Source organism: Oncorhynchus keta, chromosome 7 (assembly GCF_023373465.1).
Source record: "Oncorhynchus keta strain PuntledgeMale-10-30-2019 chromosome 7, Oket_V2, whole genome shotgun sequence".
Taxonomy (NCBI): Eukaryota; Metazoa; Chordata; class Actinopteri; order Salmoniformes; family Salmonidae; genus Oncorhynchus; species Oncorhynchus keta.
In genome coordinates this window covers 18,815,959-18,827,645 of record NC_068427.1, presented here as the reverse complement: position 1 = coordinate 18,827,645, position 11,687 = coordinate 18,815,959, and the positions used below count along the sequence as shown (strand labels likewise).

At 44.0% G+C, this 11,687-nt stretch overlaps 1 protein-coding gene across 2 annotated transcripts; it reads right to left on the bottom strand.

Annotated features, from left to right (window-relative positions):
• Nucleotides 1-54: 54 nt before the first annotated feature.
• On the bottom strand, nt 55-11,682 carry slc35a5 (solute carrier family 35 member A5). 2 transcript variants are annotated; one of them, XM_052522112.1, is made up of 10 exons: nt 11,533-11,682; nt 10,181-10,355; nt 10,000-10,098; nt 9,740-9,873; nt 9,591-9,658; nt 8,402-8,590; nt 7,962-8,168; nt 7,675-7,802; nt 7,019-7,287; nt 55-1,730 (listed from the first exon to the last, which is right to left on the bottom strand). In XM_052522112.1, exons 2-10 carry the CDS (start codon nt 10,317-10,319, stop codon nt 1,662-1,664), a joined length of 1,302 nt encoding a protein of 433 aa, XP_052378072.1. In that variant the 5' UTR covers nt 10,320-10,355; nt 11,533-11,682; the 3' UTR covers nt 55-1,661. The 2 variants fall into 2 exon arrangements, with proteins under 2 accessions (XP_052378072.1, XP_052378071.1); XM_052522111.1 differs by lacking the exon at nt 11,533-11,682 and adding an exon at nt 10,792-10,937.
• Between the last annotated feature and the right edge of the window lie 5 nt (nt 11,683-11,687).

Sequence of the window (11,687 nt, the reverse complement as noted above, 5' to 3'; positions counted from 1 at the left end):
GGTTCTTTACGCACAGTAACCATTTATTATACTACACCACCCCCTGTTGGTTCAATTCGAACATTACAACACAGATCAACAGAATGGAAAATATAGTCAGTGAACTAGACAAAATATGGTATTTTTGGCAGTAGTTTTTAATGTTAATTTGATAACCTGTTGACAGTTTGAGAAATTGTAATTATGCACTGTCATGAATAGTAATATAAAGAACCAGGTGTAAATTGCCTTAAATGCATACAGCATAACAATAATTTTATGTTATGCATAACAACTTCACAAGAAGCTTTTTTGAATACATGATAGAAGTGTAAATTATATGGCACAGTGTGCTAGTACTGTATGGTCTTTGAGTACTTAATAACGTTAAGACAAACTGAGTAGTTGGCCATTAGAAAAACTAATTTTCTTAACAGCCACCAACATAATGCAAACAAATGTATAATAAAAACAAAGACATAATAAGATCATACTGGCAGATATCAACATCTGACAGCTGTAACCCTTGCCACTGTGTCAATAACAGCAATAGCATTATTTTAAATACAACAACATATACAAAATTGTATATTTAGCATTTCTTCCATTACAATATTATTTGTATATCATATTTCATACACAAACAAGCACATTTCTGAATAGATGCGGTAAAGAGGTCAATGGAACGCAGACCTTGGGGGAAAGAAGGATGCCGGATTGGCGCACATTCAAGTCTGATCTAACAAAGTGAACATTTGTGAACAAGGCCCACAATGTGGCTACTAAAATTGGATTTTGATATATTTGCCAGTTTTCGCAGAATAACATTTAAAAGTTGTTTATTTTCAGGCTTAGAAGCAGTGACTGCTAAATGCTAACTCCTGTCCGTATAAGCTGGTAGCATAGCTAGCATATAGAAATCGGTCATGGTAGTCAGTCTTTTTTTTTTACACCTTTATATTACTAGGCAAGTCAGTTAAGAACATATTCTTATTTTCAATGACGGCCTGGGAACAGTGGGTTAACTGCCTGTTCAGGGGCAGAACGACAGATTTGTACCTTGTCAGCTCGGGGGTTTGAACTCACAACCTTCCAGTTACTAGTCCAACGCCACACTCCCCATAATGGGAGTGTGGAATACACACAATAGCCTAAATGTAGGATCATTTTGCTGGGGGGCAATGAAGAGACAGACTCAGGATCTTTTCCCCCATGCATTTCCATGGCATTTCCATGTTTGTGTCGAGTTCCATTGACCTCTTTATCGCATCTATGATGTACAATAAATTATGACAATCACAGTAGGCCAACAAAACCACAGGCCAAGGCGCTCTGATGTCATTTAATTTAATTTTACCTTTATTTAACCAGGCAAGTCAGTTAAGAACATATTCTTATTTTCAATGACGGCCTGGGAACAGTGGGTTAACTGCCTGTTCAGGGGCAGAACGACAGATTTGTACCTTGTCAGCTCGGGGGTTTGAACTCACAACCTTCCAGTTACTAGTCCAACGCTCTAACCACTAGGCTACGCTGCCGCCTCATGATACATAGCATGTCCATTCTGTTCTGTTATAGCAAAGTCATAATTCAGGACTGACAGTTTGTCCATTGTGATGTCACAGAGTCAGGCATACTGATGACATCACAAGGTTGAGCCATTGTGAAGTCATAATGGGAGGCTAGACAGACTCCTCCTCTGATTCACTGTCTGTGTTTGGCTTGGTCAGCCTCTCCAGCTCCTCCCCATCCTACACAAACACAAAGGAAGCATGGTGGAGATTAGAGAGGAATAACACCAGAAAGACGAACGTCTGAAAGCAGTGGGTGGATGTGGTGTGTTAGCATTTACCTGCTGGGTGTCGATGAACAAAGGCGATTAAAAACCATGTAGAATCTAGGGAAGGGCATTTGATATTATTTCACTATTCAAATAATATCAGGATATTTTGGGGAATCTCCAGATAATTATGACTCTCTTAATCAATTAGAATGACGCAAATGCAGAGGTAAAACAACAGAAAGCTGTTTTTCTCTGTAGTTTTGGGTTCAAAGCAACAGTAAAAGAGACGATAGAACTGATTGTCTTATAAAAAGGTTCTGGTGAGTGTTTTGCATTGATCTGTGTCAGGTCTTCTGGAAACTCTTAGGGGCTCGCCAGTAATTGCTATTTGAAGTGGCGAAAAGTGGCAACGCACAGTTATAAAAACAACATTCAAAAGTTTATTTTAAGTATTTAAAATGTCATGGTATATCCTTGTAGGTAACATGAGGCGGTGTTCTACGGTCAGAGGAGGTTCTACAGCCAGAGGCGGTGTTCTGCGGTCAGAGGCGGTGTTCTGCGGTCAGAGGCGGTGTTCTGCGGTCAGAGGAGGTTCTACAGCCAGAGGCGGTGTTCTGCGGTCAGAGGCGGTGTTCTGCGGTCAGAGGCGGTGTTCTGCGGTCAGAGGCGGTGTTCTGCGGTCAGAGGCGGTGTTCTGCGGTCAGAGGCGGTGTTCTGCGGTCAGAGGAGGTTCTACAGCCAGAGGCGGTGTTCTGCGGTCAGAGGCGGTATTCTACAGCCAGAGGCGGTGTTCTACAGCCAGAGGCGGTGTTCTGCGGTCAGAGGCGGTGTTCTGCGGTCAGAGGCGGTGTTCTGCGGCCAGAGGCGGTGTTCTGCGGCCAGAGGCGGTGTTCTGCGGCCAGAGGCGGTGTTCTGCGGCCAGAGGCGGTGTTCTGCGGTCAGAGGCGGTGTTCTGCGGTCAGAGGCGGTGTTCTGCGGCCAGAGGCGGTGTTCTGTGGCCAGAGGCGGTGTTCTGCGGCCAGAGGCGGTGTTCTGCGGCCAGAGGCGGTGTTCTGCGGTCAGAGGCTGTGTTCTGCGGTCAGAGGCGGTGTTCTGCGGTCAGAGGCGGTGTTCTGCGGCCAGAGGCGGTGTTCTGCGGCCAGAGGCGGTGTTCTGCGGCCAGAGGCGGTGTTCTGCGGCCAGAGGCGGTGTTCTGCGGCCAGAGGCGGTGTTCTGCCCTAACCGTCCGTTGCTCTGGTGTGCTTCCCCTCTTATGGGGGATTCTCACAACACAGTCTATGTAATGTCACTATCTTTTCACATTTCTGACTGCGTTTACCAAATAGCTATTTCCACGCTAAGGATTTGAGGAAGGTTTGCTGATCCCAGATTTATGTCTACAGGCAACTTCCACACAGAGCCTCCATAGACCGACAACCTCCTACTTATCATCATACTCTAACCAACCTAATTGAATACATCTATGTACCTACTGTAATGCAGTTACCCAGGGCTAAGGCTGTGGTGGGAATCTAAACTCTGTTCATTACACAGAATCACATTGGTTTCCCCACAGTCTAATTCCTTATTACACACAAATGAGAATCATAGTTGCCCCCAGTGTGCATGTGTGTTTGCCTGTGTCACACTGTATATGGGTGAGAGTGGGTTGTGTTTGTTTGGGTTTCTGTCTATCTGTCTGTCTGTACACACACTACCGGTCAAAAGTTGTAGAACACCTAACCATTCATGGGTTTTTCTTTATTTTTACTATTTTCTACATTGTAGAACAATAGTGAAGACATCAAAACGATGAATTAACCCACATGGAATCATGTAGTAAGCAAAAAAGCGTTAAAGAAATATAAATATATTTGAGATTCTTCAAAGTAGCCACCCTTTGCCTTGATGACAGCTTTGCACTATCTTGGCATTCTCTCAACCAGCTTCATGAGGTAGTCACCTGAAATGCATTTCAAATAACAGGTGTGCCTTGTTAAAAGTTCATTTGTGGAATTTATTTCCTTCTTAATGCATTTGAGTCAATCAGTTGTGTTGTGACAAGGTAGAGGGGGTATACAGAAGACAGCCCTATTTGGTAAAATATCAAGTCCATACTATGGCAAGAACAACTCAAATAATGAAAGAGAAACAACAGTCCATCATTATTTTTAGACATGAAGGTCAGTCGTTACGGAACATTTCAAGAACTTTGAAAGTTTCTTCAAGTGCAGTCCTAAAAACCATCAAGCTATGTTGATACTGGAAAGGAAAGGAAGACCCAGAGTTACCTCTGCTGCAGAGGGAGGATAAGTTCATTAGAGTTACCAGCCTCAGAAATTGCAGCCCAAATAAATGTTTCACAGAGCTCAAGCATCAGACACATCTCAACATTAACTGTTCAGAGGAGACTGTGTGAATCAGGCCTTCATGGTCGAATTGCTGCAAGGACACCACTACTAAAAGGACACCAATAAGAAGAAGAGACTCGCCTGGGCCAAGAAACGCGTGCAATAAACATTAGACTGGTGGAAATTTGTCCAAAAGCCATGTCTTTGTGAGACCCGGTGTGGGTGAACGGATGATCTCTGCATGTGTATTTCCCACCATAAAGCATGGAGGAGGTGGTGTGATGGTATGGGGGTGCTTTGCTGGTGACACTGTCAGTGATTTATTTAAGAATAAAGGCACACTTAACCAGCATGGCTACCACAGCATTCTGCAGCGATACGCCATCCCATCTTATTTGTGCTTCGTGGGACTATAATTTGTTTTTCAACAGGACAATGACCAAACACACCTCCAGGCTGTGTAAGGGCTATTTGACCAAGGAGGAGAGTGATGGAGTGCTGCATCAGATGACCTGGCCTCCACAATCCCCCGACTTCAACCAAATTGAGATGGTTTGGGATGAGTCAGACTGCAGAGTGAAGGAAAAGCAGCCAACAAGTGCTCAGCAAATGTGGGAACTCCAAGACTGCTGGAAAAGCAGTCCAGGGAGGTGAAGCTGGTTGAGAGAATGCCAAGAGTGTGCAAAGATGTCATAAAGGCAAAGGGTGCCTATTTGAAGAATCTCAAATATAAAATATATTTGGATTTATTTAACACTTTGTTTACTACATGATCCATACAGTGGGCCAAAAAAGTATTTAGTCAGCCACCAATTGTGCAAGTTCTCCCACTTAAAAAGATGAGAGGCCTGTAATTGTCATCATAGATACACTTCAACTATGACAGACAAAATGAGAAAGAAAATCCAGAAAATCACATTGTAGGGTTAATGAATTTATTTGCAAATTATGGTGGAAAATAAGTATTTGGTCAATAACAAAAGTGTATCTCAATACTTTGTTTTATACCCTTTGTTGGCAATGACAGAGGTCAAACGTTTTCTGTAAGTCTTCAAGGTTTTCACACACTGTTGTTGGTATTTTGGCCCATTCCTCCATGTAGATCTCCTCTAGAGCAGTGATGTTTTGGGGCTGTTGCATGGGCAACACGGACTTTCAACTCCCTCCAAAGATTTTCTATGGGGTTTAGATCTGGAGACTGGCTAGGCCACTCCAGGACCTTGAAATGCTTCTTACAAAGCCACTCCTTCGTTGCCGGGCGGTGTGTTTGGGATCATTGTCATGCTGAAAGACCCAGCCAAGTTTCATTTTCAATGCCCTTGCTGATGGAAGGTTTTCACTCAAAATCTCACGATACATGGCCCCATTCATTCATCCAAATGCTCTCTAGCAAACTTCAGACGGGCCTGGACATATACTGGCTTAAGCAGGGGGACACGTCTGGCACTGCAGGATTTGAGTCCCTGGTGGCGTAGTGTGTTACTGATTGTAGGCTTTGTTACTTTGGTCCCAGATCTCTGCAGGTCATTCACTAGGTCCCCCCGTGTGGTTCTGGGATTTTTGCTCACCGTTCTTGTGATCATTTTGACCCCACGGGGTGAGATCTTGCGTGGAGCCCCAGATCGAGGGAGATTATCAGTGGTCTTGTATGTCTTCCATTTCCTAATAATTACTCCCACAGTTGATTTCTTCAAACCAAGCTGCTTACCTATTGCGAATTCAGTCTTCCCAGCCTGGTGCAGGTCTCCAATTTTGTTTCTGGTGTCCTTTGACAGCTCTTTGGTCTTGGCCATAGTGGAGTTTGGAGTGTGACTGTTTGAGGTTGTGGACAGGTGTCTTTTATACTGATAACAAGTTCAAACAGGTGCCATTAATACAGGTAACGAGTGGAGGACAGAGGAGCCTCTTAAAGAAGAAGTTACAGGTCTGTGAGAGCCAGAAATCTTGCTTGTTTGTAGGTGACTAAATACTTATTTTCCACCATAATTTGCAAATAAATTCATTTAAAAAATCCTACAATGTGATTTTCTGGATTTTTTCTTCTCATTTTGTCTGTCATAGTTGAAGTGTACCTATAATGAAAATTACAGGCCTCTCATCTTTTTAAGTGGGAGAACTTGCACAATTGGTGGCTGACTAAATACTTGTTTTGCCTCACTGTATGTGTTATTTCATAGTTTTGATTTCTTCACTATTTCTATAATGTAGAAAACAGTCAAAATATAGACAAACCCTTGAATGAGTGCATTAGGAAAGTATTCAGACCCCATGACTTTTCCCCATTTTGATAGGTTACAAGCTTATTCTCATCAATCTACACACAAAACCCCATAATGACAAAGCAAAAACTGTTTTTTTTTAAATTCCTTATTCACATAAGTATTTAGACCCTCAAGATTGAGCTCAAGTGCATCCCGTTTCCATTGATCATCCTTGAGATGTTTCAACAACTTGATTGGAGTCCATCTGTGGTACATTCAATTGATTGGTCATGTTTTGGAAAGGCACAAACCTGTCTATGTGGTCCCACAGTTGACAGTGCATGTCAGGGGAAACAAAGCCATGAGGTCGAAGGAATTGTCCGTAGAGCTTTAAAACAGGATTGTGTCGAGGCACAGATCTGGGGAAGGGTACCAAAAAAATGTCTGCAGCATTGATTGTCCCCAAGAACACAGTGGCCTCCATCATTCTTAAATGGAAGAAGTTTGAAACCACCAAGACTCTTCCTCTTCCTAAATTCAGCCTTGAGGCTGTAATTGCTGCCAAAGGTGCTTAAACAAAGTACTGATTATATGGTCTGAATTCTTATGTAAATACCATATCAGTGTTTTTAATACATTTGCAAATATGTCTAAAAACCTGTTTTTGCTTTGTCATTATGGGGTAGTGTGTGTAGATTGATGAAGGGAAAAAAAGGGGTCCTCACCCCTCGCGACCTCTGCAGAACCTCTCCGTTAATGACGCGCAGCTTCTCGCGCTGCAGGGCGTACTCAGGGTCTTTGGGCCGGCTGCCGTTGTAGACAAAGATGGCGAGCAGCACCACGGGCGCCTGCAGGAAGAAATCCAGCGAGGGGTGGAAGTCAAAGAGGAAGAGGGACAGGGCCGTGACCAGGACTGTAGTGATCTGGCCTGTCAGCACATGGAACATGTTGTCTCTGAACTTCAGGATGAACGCCACCGACAGGCCCAGGGCAGCTTGGGATAAAATATTTGATATATTAATAATGTACATACTGATAATGATGGATCAATAATAATGCATTTATAATAATCAACCTCAGGATGAACGCCACTGACAGGCCCAGGGAAGCTACTGATATATTTCGTAATGTATTAATAATAATGTTTATATTGATAATAATGCATTCCTAATAAACCAGCCTTAGGATGAATGCCACCGACAGACGTTAGCTGTCAGGAATAACGGATCAATATATTAGTAATGAATAGTGAATCAATAATAATGCATATACCATATGCACAGTACATACTGTACCTATTCATGCTAATGAATGAACCAGTCCTTTAGATTGTATGGGGTTAATTCAACAACAGTAGCACCAGTGTGTACGTGTGTCCTACCAGTGACCAGCACCAGTCCCAGTGAGTAGACGTTGTGACCATAAAGGAGGCCACAACGGACGGTTAGACCCCTCGCCTCGCCCCCTAGACCCAGAGTCAGACAGTTGAACAGCATGCCAAACATGTACCTGCAACCACATACACAGATTTTTAGACCGATGGGCTGTGGGTGTTTGTGTGTAGTTCGGTGGTTATTGGGATGTTTGAAAGCTGTGTGAATATGTGCGTGTGTGTCATATGTCTGCATTCATGCATGTGTGTGTGCCAATGTTCACATGAGTTCTTACAGTTTGCTGTTCTGGATGAAGATGCTCTCTTGGAGCTGGTCTCCCTCCTTGAGGATCTTCTCGTTGTAGATGTTGGCCATGGAGGAGATAAAACACTGGAGCACCAGGAGGATGTGACCCATGCCCAGAGAGCGCAGAGTCCCCATCAGCCTCCCCCGCCACACCTCAGCCTGTCCCGGCAGCACTGAGCTCCATGTGCTGGAGTTACTGGGAGGGAGGGAGGGAGGGAGGGAGGGAGGGAGGGAGGGAGGGAGGGAGGGAGGGAGGGAGGGAGGGAGCAGGAACACTTACTTAGACTGACTTATTGACAGGGAAAGGAGACTTGTGGTGTCATGCAGGATGTGTGAAGATGTCCTAATACAGACACTGTACAGAGGAGTTCTGAATTCCACATTGACTGCCTCCCTTCCTCCTTCCCTCCCATCCATCGCTCTGACAACCTGTCGTTCCTTCGTTGCTCCTCTAGCTGTGTGTAGAGCAGGCAGCTGTTGGTGGGTGGGGAGAGGGGGCTGGGGTGGAGGCCCGGCATCGCTATGGCCCGTTGGCTGCCTCCCGATCCTGTCGTCAAGGAGACAATGGACAGGAAGAGGATGACCAGGGAGGCCCACTGCACCCAGGACAGGCGTCTCCTAGGGGAGAGGAGGGGAATAGCAGCGGTCAGAGATGAGCCCTTCGACGTAGGCTGACCCTAAATGCTGATCTGAAATCAGTTTATGAATTTTCCTCAATAATGGTTAAAGCTGTTATTGTTTTTGTTAATGAAACGGAAGAGAGGTGCATCCAGTATTGTGGTAAAAAATATAAAATAAATGTTGTTTGAAATAACTTTTGTTGTTGTAATATCACAAACGGTGGTGTCAGTTTCACAAAGTACAGATTCCAGCTTTAAAAAGGACCAGTGCAGTCAAAATCGTGATTTTCCTGTAATACTGTGAAAATGACGATAATGTCCTTTAAGTGTAATTTTTTTAATTAACTAGTCAAGTCAGTTAAAAACAAATTCTTATTTACAATGACGGCCTACCCTGTCCAAACCTTAACCCGGACGACACTGGGCCAATTGTGCGCCGCCCTATGGGACTCCCAATAACGGCTAGTTGTGAGCCTGGAATCGAAACAGGGTCTGTAGTGATGCCTTTAGCGCTGAGATGCAGTGCCTTAGACCGCTGCACCACTCGGGGGCGCCACTAAGATCTGTTTGAAAAGCGCCTGAAATTTCAGCCAGTTGTGGTGGGATGTAGTTTTGAACTATCTAGTGACAACACCAGGTGGTAAATTAGTTAATAGACCAATAACAAAGAGTACCAAACCTCTCTGGCAATAACAGCTAGGTTTCCCCTCACCACTCCCAGACAGTCCAAGTTAAATTGCTCCTTGCTAAGAAGCTATTTTTGTTTCTTTTTTACCATTTTAATAGAAAACAATCACAGTAAGGTACTTAATTGTTACCCAAGAAATTATTTGATATTGAGCTAAAAACATATGCATTGGTTAGGGTTGTGTCAGGGTAAGCTGATCCTAGATCAGTAGTTAGGAGGAAACTTTTACCTCGAGTGCCACTATCAGCTATGTAAACAAACATATAGGTCCAGTACAGAACACTATGTCCAGAACAAAACTGTGACTTACTTCAGCACAACTCTGAACAGGATAGCTGTGGTCAGGATAACAACATTGGAGAACAACACTGCCATGGCCTGTGGGGGAAAGGAATCAGAGACAACCGAGGCTTTAACATTAGCATTTAAAACACTGCAGTGTGTTATTATTAAACTCACAGGCTGTAGGTAGGTCATGACGTAGAAGATGATGAGGTTATCCAGAAAGTAAAGGAAGGCGGGGACGGACCACTTCATGAAACTCAGGAAGGCAGAACCCGAGGAGCAGCCCAGCTCTCGACATGAACGGCCGTCTGGAATACATACACTTTAATCTCCCTTCTCTCAGTTACATTATTGCTCGACAACAACAACTCTAAACATTCTGAATTATGACATTGGACAAGATGGCGCCCTCTCCCTCAGTGCCCATCTCTTACCTCTGACCATGACTCTCAGAGACATGCCAAGACAGAAGAGCAGCTTGAGCCCCTCTGCCAGCAGGTTGACAGACGCAGGGAGGAAATCATACTTGTTTTCTATAGGTCAAAGAAGAGAAAAAACATTTACATAAGACCATCGATTCAAACTGAAGTCCATGAATGATAATGTAGTACTAACGTGTGTTGGCAGAGAACTTGAGCAGCAGGATGCGAGAGGTGCCCAGGGTGACGAAGCCCAAGCCCAGGGCCAGAGTGTACGCGGAGGAGCGGGAGCACAGCCTGGGACACAGTCTGGAGCACAGCCGGCAGCACGCCATGATGTGGGCTCACACACACGCAGGGCTCCAGGCTCACTGAAACACACACAACAAAACCACTGTGAGCTGGTATATGAATGCAGGCCAAGAGCCGACATGTAGGCAGAGCACTCAGAGGAGGGAAAATAAGAAGGGGAAAAAACAGTAAGAACAGAGAAATCAAAGACAACAACAGTAAGCTAAGCCTTCAGTGTCCGCAGCACACAACCCTTGTTCTGAGAGAAACTGTTCACAGCCTAATCCACCCTACTCGAACCCTGCTAGTTTCACATCACTCTCCATACAGTTGACTACAGCAGTACAATTAGGCCCAGATAGTAGCCACATTTAACTCCTTCCACTTCCACTCTCCCTCTACTAACACAACATCCCAAACAGGTCTAACTATTCTGCTCCTCTCTAAAAGCCACAGGACATGACCTAGGCTATATACAGTAACTAGTTTTGTCCTTAAAGTAGCCACGGTTATCACCTCTTCGCAGAATCTTCCTGTTTCTCAAGCTGATTGGAAGCATGTGAGAGCCAGACAGGGCCAAACACAAGAGACACACGCAGAGGGTTTTCTTCCAGAGTATAGTTACACAGTTCAACTGCAGTTATTATTACATTAGCTGAAATGGTTGCTAAAGTAATGTTTACCAAAAACAAACAAATGAACAAAAGGTCACATTGTGGCTATTTTAAATTATGAATAGAGGTCATGCTACATTTTCATTAAAACACCTTGTTATAGGACAAGTTGTATATGAAGACTAATGTGTGCATGGCATGTTTGCATATAGCCTAATGCAATGGCAATATGTAATGGCAATAGGCGTACTGTACTTTAGGACATGTTAAATGCAGGCAGTACTATACTGGCTAATGCAGGTGCATGGGCAGGTCACCAAACGCCTATCACAAACTAAAAGGGATAGCTAGCCTAGTCATACATACAAGTCATACATTTATCAAGCTGTATTTTGATTCACATAAACTGTCACCACAATAGAAATTAACTAGATACGTTAGTTAGTTAGCTAGCTTCCTCCAGCTGCTTGATTGCTTGGTGGTGTCTCAAGAATGTAAACAACGCACACAGCACTGCCACTGTGTCACTCCATCGAAAATGTCCACAAAAACTAACGTTTCTCTATGAAGAGTAGGCTACGAAATCCTGCTGTTAAAATTCAACCAAAAGCAAGAGTTTGTACTTAGCTACTAGAAATCGTACATTTTCTACAGCTTTCTGTCTACACATTGTAGACAGTCAAACTGCTTCGTGTTTGCTTCCTGGTAGCCTTGGACGCGCGCAAGCGCAATGGGTATGAAACGGGGATTGGCGACGTCATGTTTTAACGTACTTAGAAGATGCGCGATTCAGAAATC